The sequence below is a fragment of the Varanus komodoensis genome, unplaced genomic scaffold (assembly GCF_004798865.1).
Source record: "Varanus komodoensis strain SLA01 unplaced genomic scaffold, ASM479886v1 scaffold4, whole genome shotgun sequence".
NCBI lineage: Eukaryota > Metazoa > Chordata > Lepidosauria > Squamata > Varanidae > Varanus > Varanus komodoensis.
In genome coordinates this window covers 14,065,329-14,088,336 of record NW_025335941.1, presented here as the reverse complement: position 1 = coordinate 14,088,336, position 23,008 = coordinate 14,065,329, and the positions used below count along the sequence as shown (strand labels likewise).

General features: G+C 41.6%; 1 protein-coding gene across 2 annotated transcripts in view; it reads right to left on the bottom strand.

The window, feature by feature from the left end:
• Positions 1 to 22,100, bottom strand: part of RUNX1 (RUNX family transcription factor 1) — a 207,364-nt gene extending 185,264 nt beyond the window's left edge. Inside the window, exons 1-2 of one of the 2 annotated variants that reach the window (XM_044442324.1) lie at positions 21,829 to 22,100; positions 21,499 to 21,617 (exon numbers count right to left, since the gene is read on the bottom strand). In XM_044442324.1, coding sequence (XP_044298259.1) covers positions 21,499 to 21,556 — 58 coding nt within the window. In that variant the 5' untranslated portion in view covers positions 21,557 to 21,617; positions 21,829 to 22,100. The remainder of the gene's footprint in view (positions 1 to 21,498; positions 21,618 to 21,828) is intronic. The other variant, XM_044442322.1, reaches the window with a different exon arrangement.
• Between the last annotated feature and the right edge of the window lie 908 nt (positions 22,101 to 23,008).

Below are 23,008 nucleotides of genomic sequence, written 5' to 3'. Positions count from 1 at the left end.
CATAAAGCAAAGCTGGAAGCAGCTTCATTCAGTGAACAGACCAGAAACATCCAGTTTTTGAAAGAAAGGTTCTTCCCATACAAAGTGGATACTTCAGAAGTTAAAATAGGCTGAGTCCTATCTGAATTAGATTGTCAAAGATAAATATGTTCACTGTTTTACTCTTCCATATACCTGGAATAATCTGTGTTACAGTGTAAGCCTACCTATGCATGCTTGACCAATAAAAAAAAAAAAAATCATCTTGGCTGGGAAATGCTGGGAGTTGTATGACTTTTTGCTGTCTATTGATACATAGGATTGCACTCTTAGTCATTTGTTTGTTTCATCCAATTTTATCTTGTTCTTTAACCCAAAAGGTTTTCCAGAGCACTCTGCTTACGAAGAAAAAGATTAAAATGATAACATTACCAATATTTCAAATAAGCCTTTCCCAATGTGATGCCAGCCATATGTTTTGCACCCTGAGCATTCCTGAGCATTAACGATGCTGGCCGAGACTGATGGCAGTTGAAGTCCAAATGATTTGGAGAACATCAGGTTGTGGAATGCTGGAATGCTGGGGAGCATGAAGATGGTAGCAGATGCCATGGAGTGTGGAGCAGCAGCAACATATTGGAGGAGAGTGTCAGTGTGGTGCTATGGTTGTGTGTCGTACTGGGGCTTGGGAGATCCAGGTTCTAATCTCCACTCAGTCATGAAGCTCACTGGTCATTTTGTACCACTCACAAACTCTCAGCCTAACATACTTCCCAGAGATGATCTTGTGAGAATAAAATGGAGACGAAGAGATTCTTGTAAACTGCCCTGAGTTCTTTGCCAAAGCAAGAAAGGTGTGGTATAAATGTAGTACTAACAATAATAGTAATAATTAAGAACAGCAAAATTAAATATTAAAACTAGAGCCCAGTAAGGTTTAAGGTCATCCTTTGAAAACATCTACAGAGTTTGGACCATTAAAAAGATGCTTTCCACCTGGTGCTGCACCACGGCAACTCAGCCAGCTTCTCTAGGAAGGGCATTCCATCCACAGGGTCTTTTCAATGGAGGCACCTCATGTCAGGTCACTTGTTACTTAAAAGAACATCAGTGTAGCACATGCTACCAAGAAGAATGTCACTGTAGAAAGAAGCTTCCCCATGGTGTTTTCCCACCTTGCTGCAATGTTTGGAAGCTGGATTGACATGGGTAGGCCATCTGTGGAGGCCCTTCCTACTCTAGCATCTAGAAGAGATGGTTGGAAGATGGGTGGAACATGAGAAGAAGCCACAGGCAAAGAGCTCTCTAGTGTGCCTAAAATAGAATAGAGTTAGTGGTTAAAAGAAAAAAAGGAGGAAAGCAGGGTGAAAGTGAGAGCCTAATTTACTTTTTATCACCAAAGGCCTACAGAGCAAACAGTTTCCTTTATTGGATCATGCAAATGCACTTGATGCTTTCTTCAGTAGCTGCTCAAGGTATAGGTGAATATTCTTACAGAACCATTTTAACATGCCCCTGCCTGTCCTTTCTGCTCCTTTACTGAAAGTAAGGCCTCCAAAGAAATTGGACAAGTCATAATAATTATTACTATTCTCATAATAATAATCAGGCTGAAGCTGAAGTCCAGAAGAGGATGAAAACCTCAGGAGGCCCTATTCAATGGACTTCTTTACTTAATAGAAAAACAAGAAAATATAGTAGAGGGAGTGCTTTATTTGGCTTGGAAAGATGGCACTTCTTTTGAAAAGGTCCCTGAACAAACGGCTAGCAGAAAAGTAAAAACTGCAGGCTTCTAACATGACAGATGAGCGTGTAACTGAAAAAAAAAGTGTTGCAGAACTTTAGCAGCATGAAATAGCAGGACTAAAAAAGCATGAAACAGGAAAGAACCAGTGACACTCAAGCATATTTTCATCAGTATTTTGTAGAGACGGAACTTCTGCAAAAGCTGCTGAGGCCTGTTATCAGCTCAGCTCAGAAGGCTGTGGTTTTCTCACTCCCACAAGCCTGCCTTAACTGACAGTTGTTTTTCAGCGAACAGGATGCCTGCATGTAAGGTGTCTGCTTCCCTAAAACTTCACAGAAAGCGCTAAGCAGTGCGGCTCTGCCTCACACGCAACTATTGAGTTGCTCTTGATTGCACAAAAGCCTTTCCTTACTCAGCTGCAGATGGACCAAGCACACCATGCAAAGGCCCAGTAAACAGGTAAAACTGGAGCAGCCTTCCAGCAATGTAAACTCTTAGTTTGCAAACATGGGGATACATGAAAAGAGGCATACTATGCATCCTAGCAATGGTCCGCCTTTTAATAGCAGATCTGCAAAAAGCCTGCTGTCATAGCAGCTCAGCTTCAGGTAGAAGGTGGCCCTCTTCATGTTCTGCATGAAGACACACAGTGCCCAGCCATCCCTCCCTCCTTTTCTGGATTCAGATCCTGGCAGGGAGAGCCTGGCTTCACAGTGCTAGGGATGGGAGGCAATCCCTACCGCAACAGGACCCAGGGCTGGATCTCCCATTAAGAAGAATGATGCAGCTGCTGATGCTGCGGGGCATGGAGCAGTGGCAACATGCTGGGAGACAGCCCATTAGGCACTCTTCCAAGCTGCAATGAAACCTCAGGTGCGGTGGTGGGCCCTGTCCTGTCACCACTCTTGAAGTAACATTTAACTGCCCTCTCCGTCCGGTTCTTTACATGGAATATGGTGGAGGCACCTTGTCCTTTTGCATCAGGCACCAACATAATGTCTTGTGCCAACCCTCAAGTTCCCCCCCCCCATAAGAATGAATGGCAGCCATGTGCACCTTTGAGGTAACACATGGTCGTTAGTAAAGGTAACACCTCTGGGTTGGGGGCTAAACCTGCTACTGGTCCCTGGTGACTGAGAATCAAGTGTGCCCTTATCTCCATCTACAGAACTCCATTCTGGTGTCTGTATCTTGGTCACAATGCAGTGTGACAAGACACTGGGAAGTGACTTTCATGTGTATGGATTCCAAATAACTCCAAAGTAGCTGACCAGTTTGAAAAGGTCAGGATACTGTGTGTGCTGATTTAGCCTGAGCTGACCCATTTCTATGACAACCACCTACCAGAGTTTTCAAGCAGCTGCGAGTGAATGTCAAAAGCTGATCCAGGCTCAACTGGGTACAAAGAAGGCTCCGTTGGTTGGTGCTCATCTGACTGTAGCCATGTAGGGTTGCCAATCACCAAATACTTCATTGATCTAATAAAATGGTCAGCCTGGGCCATTACTCTTAAATCAAAAATTACTAGCACAAGTAGGGGTCAGGAAATGCATCTTAACATCTGAAGCTGCTACTGCCTATAATAGTCTAATCATAGACTAGACTTGATCTGCACTCTGCCCCATGCTTATAAATTTACATAATGCATAAAAGAAGCCTCTTCGGCCTCTGATGCCATCAGGAGGGGGCAACCTGTGGCCCTCCAGACCTTTTGACTTGCAGTTCATCAGAACACCAGAGATTATGGGAGTCATCCTAGATTGACATACTGTGTCAATACTGTGATACTTGTAAGATAAGAAAGAAAGAGTCAATCAGATAAAAGTAGCGGTAAGCACAAGGCACTGCCAGCAAACCAAAGAGTTTCAGCCAATTGTATCCAATAGCCAAGAATCTCAGACATTGCAAAGCACCCTTATTCATTATTGTCTGATTTTAATAGTTAAAAATTGCTGTAATCTCATTTTATGATGCCAAGAGCTTTAAATCATATATCCTGAAAATACTATGGATGTATATTGTGGGGGATTCATACCCAGGTTTCCAAATCCTCCACTGAACCAACCACAGAGGGACCATAGAAGGAACAAGAGAGTACCTATCAAATATGTGGTCCCAAATTCCATCTATTCTGCAGAGTCCAAGTATTCAAATAGTACAGTATAAGTCGGGGCAAATGGGGCAGTAGATGACATGTCCACACCTAGCCATCTTGCCACGGTTCACTTCCAGCAAAGCTACATCAGTGGGCTGCGCACGTCATGAGAAGCATCAAAAAGAGAGCAGGCAGCAGATGAGATTAACACTTCTTTGCATGAGATAAGGAGGAAACCCCCAGTTACTGATTCTTCTCTGGTGCCTAAAATCACATACTGTGTGACTTGCGTGATGCCCATTAATCCTGCCTGGCACAAAAAGGGTCTTCATACCTGACCTGCAGCAACAGTTTGCAGTGTGGGGCTGTTGTGTTTTCTAATTCCGTTGCTGAGCAAGAGGAAACCCTCTGCAAGGAAACACAAGAACACCCTTCCAACTGCTTCTGTTTAACTAACACTTTTGATTTCAGAGTGGTGCAGTTTTGTCTCCAGCACAAGAACACACAAAAGCCTTGTGAATATGAGTTTGGAAGCAGCTTTGTGCAGGGTGAGAGGACATAGAAAAAGAAAGGAGCTGTTGTTGAAAGCTGGGAACAGAGGGAAGCAGTGAGTAAAAGGAAGGAGGGGAGGGAAGTAGAATAAGGGTGCTAAATGGGTTTCCAGGCAGCCGGCAGAATGAAATGTGATCACTCATTTATACGAGGGAATTTTGATTTAACAGGTCTTGCAAATGGGGGTGGGGGGCAGATCTGAGGCAACTCAGAGAAGAAGGGGACCACTTTTACAACAAATACAGTAAACTCACATAGAACTTTTTATTTTCCTTCTTCTTCACACAGGTATGCTAAGTAAAACTCCCAGAAAACAATTTCCCTTTTAAGGGAACAATCCTATGCACGTTTGGACAGAAAACAACTGCCACACACGCAAGCCAGTTATGTTGGACCATGCTGGGAATTGTAGGCCCCCTTTTTGCCTAAACTTGCATAGGATTAAGGCTGTCAACACTTAAGTCATAACTGCATCGAGACCAGTGCAATCCATGGACCTGTCCACCCAGTGCTCAGTATTGTATCCTCACTCAGGGGGCCATTTAGATACCACAAATTACTGGTACAGTGTTATTAACATCTCTCTGAAAATAAGCAAACTTTGTTACGGAACAGAAATACACTGTCATCTGAGATAATTACAGCTTAACACTGCAAGGTATCTCCAGAACAAAATTGTTGCCACCTCAAATTGATGTTTTCAAAGTATTGTGAATCAAGAAGACTCAGGGGAATGTTAAAGCCTACAGAGCAGGAAGGGTGAATATTTCAGGATTTGTGGAGATTTTCATTGGAAATGATTTTTACATTGGCTTCAGGCTGCAGATATGACAGGCCATGACAGGCTGCAGATATGACAGGGAAGCTGCCTTACATCAAGTCAGACCAGCTAAGTACTGGGCTGCTCTGAGTGACAGTGACCCTCCTGGTTCTCAGGTGGCATCTTCCCCATCCTGTCATAATTTTAAACTGGAGATTCCCCAGGATTGAAGCTGGAGCCCTTTGCATGCCAGGCATGGGGTCCATCACCAGCCTATGGCATTTGCAGTGAAGGGAAAGGCCACAGGAATGACCTACCCCATCAATAGTCCTCTTGGTTGCTGTGTCTTGGAGCTAAACTACATCTACTGACCAGAGGACCAGGCTCAGTGGGGCTTCATCCCCTTCCTCCCAGGAAGAACATCTTGGCAGCTGGGAGACTCTTGTGAGCCCATACATCAGCCAGAGAAGGAGAAGCTGCAGGAATCTCTTGCCAGAAAGAACACATATACGATCTGTGAACCTAGTTCCTGTGGTTTGCTTTTTGTCTTCTTTCCTCCCAAACTCTTTCCCTTTATGTCATGGCAATGAGATTGTAAGCCTGGGAGCAAGATCTTTCTGATTATGAATCTTAGTACAAGGAGCAATCTTAAATTAAAGAAGCATGTTAAAATACTGTAAGTGAGCACATCATTTGCTAACTAAATAGTATGTGCAACTTACTTTCTCTTTGTTTTTTACTCACAAGCAAGCACCCAGACTTGCGTGTCCCTTGCTCCCCACACCCTCACACCCACTTACGTAAAAGTCAAATAGAAAGAACATTTAATGTATTTAATGTCTCATGCAGTCTAGCTCTTGGTTTGCAAGCCACTGAGCTGTGTACCAGGTTTGCTATCCCCAGGGTTCACTCAAGCAGAAGGTATGACCTCTCACCCGGGTTCATTTTCAGCTCATCCCTTCTCCTGCCCCTGCTGCAGCCGTCCTCCAACATTTCTGCCATCTCCCTGCTTCCTAGTTAGTTACCCCCTGCTTTTGGCCCAAATGTTCCATTTTTCATCTGTGATTCCATAGCCACATTAAAAGCCTTCTAGCTTCCAATATGACTGGTGCTGTAAGCAATGAATTAAAAGAGCAGAAGAAGCAGCCACAAAGGGGGAAGGTATGCTGCAATGGAACTTGTGTAGTGGAGTATCACTGAGTAGAACAGGGTGGGTCTCCCACTTTTTTATCTAGCAGAGGTTTGTTTTAACACCCGCATGGCAGGCAGAAATCCACAGAGGCAGCTTTCTCCAGTGTGAGGAAAAGGATTCGACAAAGGTGACAATCCACATGTATGTATGAGCACAGCAGGTGTGTTCTTTAAGTTAGACATGAGGGAATGCAAAAGATCTTGGCATTCCCTAAGAGTGTTTTAAATGTAAATGCACACCGCTTATGGATTACCTTTTCTGGGTTCAAGGAAGACTGGGCTGTATCTATTGGTAGCCTTGTCTTAGCAGAAAGTGCTTCTGTTCACCCATGTTGGCATCCCTATACACACACCTAAGATCCCTGTGCAAAGCTGTGTCTGAGTGCTGTTGGACCCCCTGGGACCGAATGAAACAAGGCACAAAAGACTGAGGTCCATAGGAGTTACCAGGAACACCAGTGAAAGTGACCAGAAGTGCTCTTCAGGCAAAGGCACCATTGGGTACAACTCATTGTCTTTAGTAATCCTTATAATAGCCCTCTAAGAAAAGCCATTATTATTAACTGAAGCTAAGAACAATGACTTGTCAAAGGCCACCGGGTCAGTTTATGCTTGAACTGAGATTTCTTTCAGGGATTTCCCAGCCAAAGTTCATGACCTTACAAAGAGTCCTGTGTTAGCTGCTACATTTTAATGGTAGAAAGGGAAGAAGAAAGCTACATATATCAATACATTGCAACCTGCACAGTAAAACCAAGCTTGGCAAGAACATAGGAATAAGCTTTCTACAAATGAGGCATGCAACAAAATGTAGATTATAGCTACATACTAACAAGAGTTCTCCTATTCTGGCTTCCAAATCACAAGTCAATCAGTCTCCTTCTGGAGTACTGTAAGAAGCAAGGAGTTAAAGCAGGCCATTTTACTCTCCACCCACTCTTCCGTTTTTATTTTCCAACTAATATTCAACATGGTAGCGCTACTGAGCAATCTTCACTGGCTCATTTACCCCCATATCCTTAGGGAGTTCTTAATATTTCTTTTTCTATTTTTGTAAGTTTCAGAGTGATATACTGTTATTTCCTTTTTGTATCTCAGGGCTGCAATCCTTCTGGCATTTACTGGTGGATTTCTGTATTGGAGGGAGTGATGTAGTGACACAAATGAGCCTGAAATACCAGTCACTGTGTGCTTTGTCTTTGTGCTGTTATAATTGCTCTAGAACAAGCCTTCAGCTTCAGTGCTAATGGTGTATTTATTAGTGAAAATCCTCTTCCACGCAGCTTTTACTGGTTAAGCCTGTGGAAGGTTAAGCTACCCACTTATGAAGACAGGGCTAGAATATCTGACCAGGGCATGTGCTGTTTGTGATGCATGCCACAGATGTGAGCCATAATATTGATCTACAATGTGATGGAGAAAGATGGGTGGGTGATCATGTTTTAGAATGTCATACATTTTTCATTGGAATAACGGTTGCATCTGTCACACCCTGTGGCACTGTACTTGCGGTTCTCTAAAACTGCTGGAGCAGGTGGCCACTTCTCGCCTTTACAGACCGTAAGGAGACAAATTAAGAGGTCAAGTGGTGACATGTTTTTATATTCTGGCAACATCAAAGGACTGCAAGGGCAGAGTGCTCGTGCTTTACGAACGTACATGGAGGGTCAACAGGAATGATGAAACTGCTTGCTATGGCCATGTAGCTGTGTCATATCCGAACCTGAGCCTTTGATGCCTCCCATGCATTTCCATGGAAATCAGGAGAATGTTACAGCTTGAGAGGAAAAATCAGTCAAAACGACTTGCAATCTAGGGCAATGGCATTTCAGTCTCAACGTGCTTTAAGGGAGTAGATGGATTCAAATCTCTCTCTATCAAAATCCCCAAACAAGGATATCACAGAACTCAGTGAAAGAAAACTGCCGAGTTTCATATAGCTTCACTTTCATGCTAATGTGGTAACCACTGTCAAAGTAACAAAGGACAACTTGTAAGCCTTTCACAACATGTTCATCAGCTGCAGGTGTTTTAGCAGACATGCCATCTAATATGCACATATATTATTTTTAGCTCTAATGTCTACATGAAATATACACCACTGTTTTGCCGTAATAATGATCTAGCTGGTTATACTAGAATTCACACAGCAATAAAGCAATTTAATTAAAAACATTTATATTGGCACATCCGATTATAAGTTTTTCTTCAGTTCCCACTATAAATCCAGTAATGCATGTGGGGAGAGGAAAGCTGGTAACTGAGCTCTTGGAGGAAATGCACAGTGAGGAAAGATGGAGTTTTCCATTAGGTGGCTATCCAATTTTAACACAGGCACACTATTTAGAGAGAGGTGCAGGGCCCAGCAGTAAGTAAGATGTGTGGCTGGAGTACACAGGGTCAGAACTGAGATATAAACTGGCCTAATTCAAGTCAATGTAGTTCTTCTGGTAGTTCTTACCAGAATCAAGCTGTATTTCTTGTTTTACTGTAGATATCATTTTCTTCCTATTATTGTATTAACAGACTTTGTAACACATTGCAAATCCAAAGCTAACAGTGTGCATGCTGCTCTCCCCTGCTGAATGCCTCTGCTATTTGCACTGTAATGAACTCTATGAATCCTGTCATGATTATATAGAGAGACAGTGTGGTATAGTGATTAAAAGTGCAGGACTGTGACTCAGGAGAGCTGGGTTCTAGTCCCTGCTTAGCCATGGAGCTCACTGAGTAACTTTGGGCCAGTGACAGATGCTCAGGACTGTTGTGCAGATAAGAACAAGAGAAGGAGAACTCTGTAAGCCACCCTGAGTTCATTGGAAGTAAAAAAGGTGGGTTATAAATATAAAAAATGAATAAATAGCACACACCCTCACTTTAGAAATAAATTTCTGGGTCTACAGACAGTGTCCATGGAAAATGACCCCCTGATTTGCAAATAGTTATGCGTGACCTCTTTACATGATAGCAAAAGGACAACATATATTTCTCTGCTGAAAAGCAATGTGGGGTGGAATTACAAGCTCCCTCCATGAATGTAAGGCAGGCCCATGGCATGCCGGTGCCCAAGACAGAGAAGCAAGTGGTGTACCCATCCTGCAAGTTAAAGTTCATAGTACCCAATTGTGTTAGTTCAAGTCCTGAGGGCAGGGAAGGCTGTAATTGCCTCATTCTCCTCCTGGCAATACTAATACCATGTATAAAATATTATTAATAATACATATAATAGCACATTCCACAACACACCAAATCAACTGCCTCACTCTGCTCACAGTACCCTGAGCCCAGACCAATTTTGTTTGAGATAAGGCAACTGCAGGAGAAGCAGCCTGAGGACAGGCAGAGCTAATGCTGCCTCTGTCCATTCCCTCTCATCTGATGCTCTCTTCAGAGCTCTTCACCACCAAAAGTGCAGTGTACCATGAAAAGAGACCTACACAAAGTACCCAGGACTACCACCAATGACTTTCATAATGAAAGGCTCACACTGGAAAGTGGAAGGATAGTGCCTCAAGGGCTGATTGACACAAGCGCTTCCTAGTATGGCTTGCCCCATACAACCATCACTGTTTCCTTTATTCAGCCAGAATTACTTCTGGTCTTGCAGCCCAGCTGGTAAAAAAAAAGCCCTGTGGGGAACATCCAAGGGACAGCTGGTTGGCATGGGATGAATTAAGCAACCCACCAGCCAGCCAATTCTTCCCTGCAAGTATCCCCTGCCTCCATGCTTCCTTGCACTTGCTTTGTAATATGTTGTTCCACTGTGGATCAGGAGCTTTTGTGCCCATCACAGGGAGTAAGAAGAGGAATCACTGCAGACCATTATCTACCCTAACAGAAAGCAGTCCTCCAGCCTCACTGCTGTGTGCTCCTTGAACCAGAAACCAGGGCTTGAGAAGAAGGGCATACAAAATGTGTATTATATCACAATGCTCTAGTCCTTTCACTTTCAGCATGCTCTAAGACCCAAAGACACTGAGCTTCTTTAATTGAGGCTTTTATTGTGCACTTGTAATTCTTCATTCCTAATATGTTTTGGGTACTTTACACAATGTTGTCATCCTGCTTGCCTTTTCTGTGCTTTTTAAGCATTTTCATGCCTTTTTTTAAAAGAACCATTTTTGTAGTGCTATTTAGAGATGGTGGAATGAACCTGAATGAGAAGCTCAAGTATTTTTCTCTGTCCCAATGTATCACAGCACTGCCTTGTGGTTATGTAATGGAACATGCTGAAAGGCAGAAACAGAATGTCCCCTACTACCCAAAATAAACAACACATGTAAAATAGACAATTTTAATCCTCCAAAAAGCAGGCACCTCTGTAAAGAGGCCAGTTTGCGTTTTCTTCCACTAATGTGTTTTCTTCCACTTTGAGTGACTGAGCAAAGAATTATGATTTAGCAATTCGTGCCAAATGGCCAAAGAAAATGCATCACCATTTCAATGCTCAATACTGGATCTAGTTTTCAGGCCTTGTCTGAAATTCTTGTGTGGCTTTTCCAAAGTTAGCACATTGTTTTCTTCCTGAAATTGCATCCCCTTATTTCCAGTAATTCATGTGACTGGTCTTTCAGAGATACCCAGGCTTCTGTAACTAAAATGAGAGCATCTCAAACAGAGAGCTGGCTGTGTAAATTAGACATTGTATAATTGCTCTCTTTCCCTTCCAAGTATGCCAAGCCATTTAGGAGTTTATCTAGCTCAAATTCTGTTCCAAAAGATGTAGTTAGTGTTTTTCTGAGCAGCCCTTTGTTAAGCTTCAGCTATTTAGCATCATGTTTAGGGATACCCATGGCCTGTTGGAAAGTTGTATGTGTGTGTGTGTGTGATATTTGCACTAGCCTTGAATCTCAGTGTAAAAAATATAGGACAAATATGTTTGGTTCAAAAGTTGTCTGAAAGCTAATTGCTCTATTACAAATTTCCTGTATGATCCTGGATGAGCCACTAAGTTTCTATGATTCATTACAATATTTCAAAAACAAGAATGATTTTTTCTACACATCATGTAGAGTTTGACATACTAAGGCATTTTAGAAGTTCAGATACCGCAATAGAGATATGAAATAAGATTAGGGAGACAGATGAAAATTAGATTACAGTTATCCTATTAAAAAAGTTAAAGAAGTTCAAAACAAAAGCAGTAAATATGTATTTATTCATTGATTAAATGTGTAAGCCACCTTTTTACCAAAAGTGGAATTTTAAAAAGACAGAAGTGGTGGTGAAAAAATAAAGGAGGGTTAAAAATGGAAGACACATCATCTGGGTCCTATTGTAGCATTTGATGAATAAGCCAGGGCAACTGCATGATAAAAACTCATCCTGAAGCACCCTCAGTCAGGATTCAGCAGTTGGCAATGGTGCTCCGTAACTAGATCGACACAGTGCTGAGAATGGGCAAATTTATACAATGCTAGGAGTTGTACAGAAGCTTGTACGGTGCAGCTTTCGCAGGTCTGGATGTATTGTTCTAATGGGGTTGGAGAACAGGAGTTTCCTCTTTTTCCAACATAGTACATAATTGCATTATGTACTTTCTTACTTTAATGTATTTTTCTCTTTTTCCTTCCCCTTCTTTTTCTGTATGCCATGTCTTAGTTTTTAAACCTACAGACAAGCACTGCTTTGTTTTACTGATTTTTTGTAAGCCACTGACCATGTTTGCACATCATGTTAAACTACCCTTAGAAAAAGTCATGGTGGATTGTTTGTGATACAACCATGGTGTGCTTAGGAGATAATTGGGCTCACTGTGGCTTCTCCTCCTACTCTTTCCCCACTGATTCTCCCGCTGGCATCCAAGTCTCCGTTGCAGCAGAATCCATCCTGTTTCCCTTCCCCACTCTGATCACTGTCCTTATTTTTAGCTGCTATTAAGGAAAGCAGACTCTCAAAAAAGTGCACTTGGGGGTGTATTTTCCTCTGAGAATTGTACAACTGCATTCATATTTTAAAACCGTTGTTGTTGTTGTCAGTCTTTTGCAAGTATTCAGGAACACACTTGTGAATGTCTGACATGTATAGTTTTGCCTGGTCAATTTCTTTGTGTGCTTCAGCTGTCAGACAGACTAAGGAACTGATTTATAGGCTAATTTGTGCATAAGTTACCAGGGACCAATCACCAAACTGTCAATTGAAAAGCAGGAAGTCACAAAAGAAAGTGAACACAGAGAGAGAGAGAGAGAGAGAGAGAGAGAGAGAGAGAGAGAGAGAGAGAGTAGGGGCAGCACCAGCCCCTTAGCAATATAATTCTCTTGACTGTAAGTGCTGAACTGACACCTCTCAGTGCTGTTTTTGACACTTCCCCACATCCCCAGGTTTTCCAGAAAGGGGAGACATTTATTCCCCCACTTTTAAGCTCCTTTTCAGAGCGGTCACTGCTGTGAGTACTGCATTTCTCTGGCTGTCACTTCAACACCTAATAGTCAGGGGACTGCCAGAGTTTTTCAGAATGGTTTGTTGCAAGTCTGAATATGCCAACACAACCATCCACTCTCACTGCCTACCTGTGATGAGTTATGCTGTGTGAACCAGACTGTGGTGGGAGGTTACTTGGTTGAGGAATGGGATAAAAAATATTTTAAATGAAACTTTAATAAAGGTTTTAATTTACATCCTTCTCTTCTACTAAAGTTAGTGTTCAGGGAAATGCTACAAGTGTATTTTATTTTTCTGCCATAGCTGAATATTAAGTCACTTTCTAACTGTAGCAGGAGCAGAAGAGTAGTGTATGAACAGCTGTAAATTTGAAAAGAAAAACTAAACAGAGGTCTCTCAGCATTGCTTTTGCTATCTTCCTCAAGAAAAAGATAGTACCATTTCTCCAGGCTTGTATTTCTAGAATTCCAAGCCTGTGTCTCAACAAGTTTAGATTAAAATGTTTAGGAGTTATTCACTATGATAGTAGCAATAACAATAACAATGCAGTTTTACCAGCAATCAGCTACAGAGATATTTGGAAGGCCTTTCAGTAAACATGCCCACAGGGATATTGAAGGACATGTAACCCTGTTGCTGACTAAACATTCTGGAGACAAATGTTCTTGTGAGTGTGACGGACTTTACATACTCAGAGAAGTTTATTGAGGGACTCACATTTGTAGGAATGAATTAGATGTGCATACCATGAAAATGTCTCATATTTCACACTTTAACATATAGAGTTTCTCTTTTCTTGTTACAGTGTCATATACTTTCCGTTTGCCATGAAAACATGGCATATCATGATTATTTCCTCAAGGAGACCGCTTTAAAACCTTCTCCCTTTAAGGATCCATCAGGTTCCAGGTTTAAAGAATCATAAGGGATGCATCTACCTCTGAACCTTCATTTCTCTTCCTTTGCCAAGAAGAGAAGGCCAGAAGTTTGTTTGCAATGTAGCAGCTGCATATTGAACTCAGTGCACTGTTGCTACTATCTGGTTTCTCTTCCCACTCCACTCCTCACAGAAAGGATAAGAGGAGATATGAAGTGAGTTGAGGATGAAGTGTAGGTGGAGTTGATGTTGGGAAGAAGAAAGGAAGCTGACAAAGAGGCTGGGAACCAGAAGGGAGGGAAGAAAGAGGGAAGAAAGGAAGAGAGAAAGGTTGAAGGGGGCAGGGAGGAAGGGTGGGCACAGGAAAGTTTGAGAAGATGGTGGGATGAAGGTGATGGGAGGGATGAGTGCAATGATGCAAAGACTCTGAGGATTGATGAGATGGAAGAAAGTAAATGGAGTACTTTAAGATAAGGAATAGAGGATAATCAGGATTGTAAGGAGCAGGGGGCAAGAAGGAGAGAAGATTGGCATGACTTTCCCCCATCCAATTGTATTCCATGTGTGTATGTGAAACATTTCTTGGCCACCTTTTAGGGCAAAAGCCTTCCCAAGGTGCCTTACAAGGCATTAAAACATTAAGACAGAAAAGCAACAAAAAATCAACAGCATTAGTAAAGCAACAGCAACCATATCAGAAGGCCAAGTAAAATAAGGTCCACAAGGACTTCTTAAAACCCTGCAATGACTGAGCATGTTCTACAGTGATGTTCTACAGAATCCATCCCTCTTCAGTATACAGACTTCCTCTTAAGCTCGGCCATGACTTAAAAAGCAAGCCAAGCTGAGAGGAAGTCCATGAGCATTTGCAGAACCCTGGTTGCACAACTGGCAACCTTCTTCCCAGTCACATGCAGCACAAACTAAGGCTGTAAATCACATGTATGAAAAGGGACACCATTTGCACAGCAGTCATATAGGGCTCAGTTCCTGGTGAGCACTACATGAATGCTTGGCATGCTCACCAGGAAGTCAGATTCACAACATCAAGAAAACAGCTGGAATCCAGGGAGCTGCATCAATGCATTCCAGCCTCCTCACACTTTCCTAATAATGGCCCCAAGTGACTTTTTTTTCTTGCAAGTCTATACCTGAAGTCCTTCAGTTCAAATTCAAGAAGTGCTTTAGATGGAGTAAGGATGTCCAAGGAATCTGTCTGGTGAGGATAATATGCCAGGTTCCCTGGTTTCAGCTTCCTGGACTCTAGACTCTACTTTACAGTGGTCCAGAGCCCAAGTTCCTTGTGAGCATGTCCAGGATCTATTGAGCACTCATCAGGAATTGAGCTCCATTCACTGCACAAGCAGTACCACTCTTCCGCACCTGTCTCTGCCACCAGCAGCAGAGAGCAGAAGAAGTTTAGCCCCCAGGAATGCAGCTGGGGAAGGTTGCCACTTCCACAACTGCACACTTTCTCTTGGCTTGGCTCACTTGGCAGGACTGGTCTGAGCACGAGAGGAAGTCTGAGGATTCTGGAGGGATGGATTCTGAAAAGGTTCGTCCCAACCCTAACATATTTTTCTGATTGGTTGTTTGTTTTGGTAGGTGCTACATTTCAGAAAAGGTTGCTACATTTGAACTTTGCATTGTCAAATTTCAGGGACCTTCTAAAACAAAAAGTTTGATGCAATATCACTGGTGGAAAAATATCTTCATTAGGATTAGTATCATGATCAATAAATAACTTCAACTGGCATTCATCAGCTCTTGTAGGTAACAGCTAGAATCCTACTGACACTGAAGAAAACTGTCATATTTTGGATATTGTAATGGCCACTCAGAGAGCACAATGCAAATAGGTGGCTTCCAAACAAATCTATAATAAATAAATAAACCCAATGAGATTTACTAACTGGTGTACTGGTGCTGGTGGCCAGTATGTCTAATAGCACAATTCTATTAATGCAGTCTCCATGCTTTGGATGACAGATATTATATGGGAGTTAGAGTCCAACACATATGGAAATGTTTACTTGGAAACAAGTCCTACAATTTTCAGTGCAACTTATTCCCAAGTGAGTATCTATAAGGCTGTGTCCTAAAGGTAAAATCATATGCAAGTTTGGTCAGAAAAAGTTGGCTGGGAAATGCAGCAAGTTATAGGGCTTTTTCTGTCTAAACATGCATAGGATTGTGCCCAAAGACAAAACACTTGATCAAGGAAGTAAAAAAGATTAAATCACAGGCATAAACTTAGTAGCTGTAATTCTTCTGGGTTGTTCTTCATTCCCCTGAAATCTTTCATTTCTTTTTTACTTTTAGTTTCAGTTCACCATTTTTTCTGGAGTACAACACACAGTCTTTGGTTTGTAGTAGCTGTGAGCAAAGTGTGGTTTATACATAGAACAGCCCTTATGTTTTTAAAGAGGCTATGGAGTAAACTGCAAAGAAGGCATATTAAGTAATTTACTTTTTGCTGGTGATCTGCATCTTTAAAGGAAATTGCAACAGTACACTTCCTGTTCCTGCTGGTTCTCTCTGCTTTTCCACTCAGACATAGTCTTATTAGATAGATAGCCCTGTTATCTATAATCAAATCCAGTTGTCTTCTTAAAGCCCTGGAGTGCTTCCCTGATTTTGGAACCTTTCTTGGAAGCAGATTACAGTAGGAAAGAACAAATCTGTCAAGTTCAATACTTATCTCCTTCTCATTTTTCCAACATTTATGTTTGCTCCCTTCCATTCTGCATCAATATATGTATTTTTGGAAAACTAGCATGAAAATTGGTATTTTCTTTTCATACGCATTGCTAAAAACATATGCTCCTGGCTCAATGACTTGGATCTCTCAAAGACTTTCAGTCCTATTGGCCATAGTTTCCTTCTAGAGTAACCAACTGAGCTAGGAGTTGAGACCCTATGACATTGCAGTGGTTCTGCTCCCATTTGGATGGCCAGCCCCAGAAGGTGGTGAATGGGGAAAATTGCTCAGCCCTGTGGATTCTGCAGCATTGGGTTCCTCAGGGTCTTGTTCCCCAACATCTACATGAAACCTACTTCCCCACACTTCTACTTTGCCTTTTCATTCCCATCAGGTGAAGCTTTGGATGTCCTACACAGGTGCTTGGTTGTGGCAATGGATTGAATGTATATTAACAAACTGAAGGTTGGTCCAAAAAAGTTTGAGATGCTGTTAGTGTGCAATTAGTGGAGGGTGTTCAGTCTTTCTCAATGAGGTTGCAGTCCCCTTGAAAGAGCAGACTTGTAGCTTGGGGATCCTCTTTGACTCTCAGGTGGCACCCATTGCCTTCTACTAGCCTTGACTAGTGGCCCGGCTCTGCTCCTATCTGGAAAGAATAGCCTTGCTTCAGTAATCTACAACCTGTTCATCTCTAAATTTGATTACTTCAATGCACTCTACATTGGGTTGCTCTTGAAGAATGTTCAGAAGCTGCAGCTTGTGCAAAATATGGCAGCTGGACTACTAGGCTGGACTTATTTTATATTTTATATTGTTATTTCTTGTATTTTAATTTTATGTTGTGAGCCGCCCCAAAGCTTCAGCGAATGGGGCGGCATAGAAATGTTTTAATAAATAATAAATAGAAGTTCTAAACACATACCACTAGTGCTTGCCTGCTTGGTTTGGCTGCCTATACGTTTCTGAGTCCAATTCAAGGTTTTAACTTATAAAACCTAATGATAACTGATACGTGATTCATCCTAACAGTTCCTAAGCGGCCATTCCTCTTTTATCACATACCTGTGAGCTATACCCTGACCTAACCGCAGGCAGAATCACTTCTTTGGTTGTCCTTCTGACCATAGATCATGTGGCACAAACTGACTAATCTCAATGAGGAAGAATTATGCTATGGGATTTTAAAGTGCTTAATGCCTGACCCTAATTGTTCAAAATAGAAACAATGTAATAGTGTAATTCTATGCATGTTCAACAGGACTCATGCTAGATACATGTACATAGGATTCTATATTAAGACTACAGGTTGATATTTATATCTGGAGGAAAGCCCCATTGAATTTGGTGGCATATGCTTCTGAATAGGCATGGATAGGATTGCTGTGTTAGTTATGTCCAAGGATTCTGGAAAGTTGTAGCTGTGCTATAAGCTTCTATCTTGCACAGGATATCTGGGTGTTTCCCTTAGATTATTGAGGCTCGTTTCCAAATGTTTCCATTACAGTGCACTTATTAATGAAAAGCTGATAGAAAATAGAAGACTTTCATAACTTTTTGGTACGCAAATGGATTTGTAATATTCAGGGTACTTTAGGACTCCCAGACAGATCCACTAGATTCTTTGTTTCTTTACCTAGCAGCAGAAGGGAGGACCTGGTGTGGTGTGATAGAAAAAGGGTCATATCCTTTGTGGTGCACCACATTCATTTAATATGACAAGCTTTGTGATCCTGTCAGTTTTCACTGAGGGAGGGACCAGTGTTTGCTTCCCCACTCCCCGTTTTTTTCCTCTCCAAATTTTCAGAGTATCACACTGAAAAAGAATTATGGATTTCCGTCTGAGAGAACTGCATGGACTGATAAAGTGAAATCTATGGCAGAAAACAACTTGTTTTTTCCACCCTTTGGGCCATAATTTCAGTTAAGAAAGAAAGTGTAATAAATTTTGGCGGGAAAAATAACTGAACCATTTTGGACATTTCTAATGACTGCCCTGTATAAACACTACTGAGAAATGGGGGGTGAGAACAATTTGACTACAGCAATGATTATTTTTCTTGCACCAAAGCCTAGGTGTTTGTCAAGTTAAGTTTTAAAATTGTCTGAAGCTCAGCAAAAGGAGGAAGCAGACACGTACGAAAAGAAACTTTGGGATAAGTCTTCAAATTTCATATGTAAACCTTCCATTAATCAGTGAAAAGGTGATTACTAACCATTCACTATCCAATGAGACTATCCAAACAAGCAAACTTTCTTCATAAACAGTTCCAGATGAACATTGCTCAAAATAGGCCCTGTTGTAGAACAAAGATCTGGGCTACTGGCACATGAACGCAGTAGGACAGGCTCTGCCACTTTAGAGTTCCAGTTCTGAACGCTCTCCCACTTAAATCCAGCCCATCTCCACCCTACAAACCTTCCTGAAAGCAAAAACCAAACAAAAAATGAGCACATCATGGAGAAAAGTTCTAGCCATGGTCAATCCTCAATCAATCCTCAGTCAATTTTCTATTTGTTCAGGGATAGGGAGATTTGGAACTGTGGTCCCTTATCAGAAGTCTCTCCTACCACCTATAAACTTAGCTGCCTCCTCTTTTCTACCTCATCTGCTACAGGTGTAAATCTGGTCTAAAACTTTCTTTACAGTTTTACAATTAAAACATATGCTTATTACAATTGCTTCTATCCCTGTTTTTTCCCCAGAAGTAACAAATATTTGGGAGTCCGACATTCTCTCCAAGAGAGGAATTCCTGCACTGGCTTGGGTATGAAAGCTGCCACTGAGAAGAGGCAAGGTGAATAAGCTATGGCATAGGAACTCATGGCTTTTCATTTTTGGATAAACATCCCTGCATGTCCCCTTGGAATCCATGGAACTACATTGGGAGGTGAACTTCAGCATTGACTTTATGCCTTCAGCAGCTGGCATAACCTCTTCTCATATCTATTTGTATGGTTAGAAGTCCCCAGTTCTAACTGACAAGTGGTTTCTGTGCATTCTATGATGCTAATTCATTTACCAACCAACTTGGCTACCATTCAGTCTGAAGTTTTTACATCTGCTGGGACCTAAGATTAATTCTGCAGCTGTCAGGGAATCACTTATGCTAACATTCAGATGGGAAAGTACCAACAGCAAGCATTCAGGAAATTTATTAGGCAGCATACATGCCCAGTACAACAAGCACTTATCAGACAGAGCCATGAAGAAATGAGAAGCTCACAAGACGTGCAAGTGGAAGAAAATGAATGCAAACAGAATAGAATGATTTTTGTGCACAGTCTACAAGCACAATCCAGTAGTGCTAAGATAAACTGAATGAAATGTAAGTTGTGTGTTTGTGTGTGGGAGACGCCATTGGAGCACCCCAATATCAACGTGTTCCCCATCCTTTTAATGGCTCTTTCACAGGAAGTTTCCAATTCCTTGTGTCCTTGCATTTTATTGGCTCTTATTTGATGGAATATGGGTTTGGTTTGGTTTCTTACAGCAAAAAATGCAGAGAACAAATTATCCATGTTAAAAAAACCACACAAGCAAAATTTTACAGAGAAAGTCATACTGTTTTGAGGTGTATTTAAGCATCTCTTTTCATTAGTGGCCCTCTTCCTGTCTGAGTTCAGGAAGAAGCAGACTGTCCACTATCAAGTCAAGTAGAACATGACAGGGTTCACCCTTTATTACATTCCAAATGAATAAAATTTCCTCAATAAAGCCTTCCTGTCCTGTAGATAAAAGAGCAAATAAACATTTGGATGGGCAAAAGAAAAGTAAGGCCAACTACATTCAGGAAGGATCTTGTTATTCTACTAATATTGCTTCCTTTGCTTGTTAGCAACCCAAAGGAAATGAGTCGGGAAGGGTTAGCAGCTCTTCTTACTCCATGCCAAGTCTTGTTACCAAAAGAGGTTCCAAAAAAGGTGTGTGACTCAGACAATTTCTGGTGATTAAATACAGCTAAACTATCTTCTGATGCCAGTAAATGTTGTTATAAACCTTTATAGCAGCAGCATTTATAGTATTCTTCTCCCATACCTCCCCCTCTCATTTCCAGTCCATGGGGGAGAAGATAGTGTGACATGTGACAAAGGGCATGCAACCCTTCTGCATTCCTCAGAAGGCTAATTAATACAAATAACCGGTGACTCATTTAGACACTTGTGAAGCAGCAGTCTTGGAGAGTTTGGAAAGATTTTTCCCGCCCAGCCCCTCATGCCTTGCATGGCTGTTGGTACAAAACTGATAATGTCACATTTATTATAAGACAAAACGACATGGCGCTCTACCTGTGCTTTGGGTGCTTCTCCGGGAGAAAGAACAAATTCTTATCATACAATTCTGAGGAAGGAGCAGCCTTCCTCAGTCAGGTACATTTCTCAAAGAAGACAATTTGCTTACTAATAAAGATTTAGAATGAAATCCAGAATGAAATGTTAGACAGGAACTGTGTAAGACAAGATCCTGCAGTTGGTTTTATTAACCCTCTCTCTGGACAGCTTCATTATTCTGACGGCGCCTACGGCAACAATACAACTTCAGCGCAGAAATAAGAAATGGCTCCAAGTACGCTTCATTCTCCCATCATGTGGTTTACAAGTCTCACAGAAGTTCCTCATTTTAAAGAATGCCCCAATAAATGAGTCTCCCAACCTGATATTATGCATGCTCATTAAAAAATTAGTCCCACTTAGTCCAGCTTGATTTATGCCCAGAGACATGCGAACATAGTTGCAGCCCTAAGCTCCTTCCATAATCTGGAATGATAGATACATGGAGCAACAGCAAACTCCACTGGCTTGAAACGTCTGTTTGTTCTTCCCTTCTTCGCATATTGGGTTACTGTGATGCATGTAGCGTACTCTTGGCTATTTAAGTGGCTGCAGTCCCAGAGCTCCTGACTCTGCCTGCTCAGCAAAAGACGTCTTTGGTGGCTTATGCCTCCGCTGTTGCATGCAATTTATATGATCTTGAACAGTCAGCAACAGAACCCTGAGGATTATGTGCTGGTGACTTGAGCAAGTGAAAGAAATACCCAGCACAGTTGCTGAAGAGAGACAAGCTGGTAACTCATTCACATTTCAGATTCAGCTAGAGTCCAAGAAAATAATCATGGAAAAACATGTGCTGCTAAGAGCTTCTTGAAAAGTGCAAGCATGCATTTTCCTAAACATGGATGAGTCAAAAAGTATATTTAAACATTTGAGTGGCACTTACCTCGCACGAAGCACTGCTGGTAAGAAGGAAATGACTCAAATATGCTGTTTGAAGCCATGGTTTCCTCTTTTAAAACTTATTCTGTCTTGTAAAAGGGGGTGCTATGTGATTTCTTTCACCTTGGGAAGTGAAAAAAAGAGAATGGTCATTGTAAGAAACCTCCTGTCTGCAATTGGACTTCGCATGTTTGTATCTGCAAAGCAAAATCAATTCAGCAATAAGGTTCTTTTTCTCTCACACAAACACTGAAACTATTTTGTAAAAAAAAAAATGAGAAAGAGAGAGAGAGAGAGAGAAATAGCGGATCACTTGTGGTTTCATGATGCTTACCACTCTACGAAACTCTTGTGGTTTGCAGTCAAAATGATTCGCCCTGCCTGCTGACCAATATCCCGGACCTGCTCTTGTGTGACTGCCTCTGTACCCAACTTGTGGTTCTGTGGTTGTTTATGAGGCCCAAAGAAGTGTTTCACACAACCAATATTACAAATGTAACTGTTCCCCTTTCTGTAGCCTCTTTCATTGGTTCTTGGCAATCACATGACTTTGGTGATGTCAACTTAAGAAAAACACACACACACCAACACACACACACTCCATTCTGAGCAATGCACTTCCCTCACCACCTGCCTTCCCTTAGATTCAACAAAGAAATAGTATGCAGAGAGAGAGAGAGAGCGAACGCCTGACTCACAGCCCTTCTCCTACAAATGGTCTTTGCTGATTAAGGACAACTCTGCCTTGGTGTTGCTTGTGGTTTCTGGAACTACTGATTATTTTCATAGATATTTCACTACTGCTTATTCAATAGTAATTCAAACCCTGGCATTAGTCAATTGCTGAAAGAGGATGTATGTGGCATCATCTAACCTAGGAATCACTTTTCAAAAAGTTCAGCAGGTGGGGAATGGCAATTTGAGTTTTAGAGAGCAGGACAAAATCAAAAGATAAAATGGATTAGCTCAACAGCATTCTTTTAAGACAATCGGAAAACATGCAACTTAACAAATCAACCAAAAACTGGCATAAACTTTATATGGCTATCGTAAGTAGTGCTGTGCAAATCCATGTGGAGTTCTTAGAATGCTCCAACGCTACATGAATGTTTGTTTACACTCAACAGTATGTTGTGATTGTTACTGCAACAGAAAGCTTTTTGGTATGGATATCCTTCAAACTCTGGCTTACCTTTCTTATTTTGAAGTTGTCAGACTCAATGCACTACTTGAAGGATGTATATTATTAAAAAGTTATTCTCTCTTGTGGGGATAATAAGGGGTAGTAATTGAATGCCAATTATAAACTTGGAAGACCTCAATTAAGAACAAAGAAGTAATTGTTATGCCTGCTTTCCAGTCCCTTAGTCAATGATCCATATACTGAGTAGCTCCCCTTTACTAATTTGATGCCAAATCTAGAGGATTCTCCTCACACCTGTAGCATGGTATGTAGAATCTGGCACAAAGGAATCTGTTAAACCATTAATCCTAAGTACCCTTGCTTGCAATAG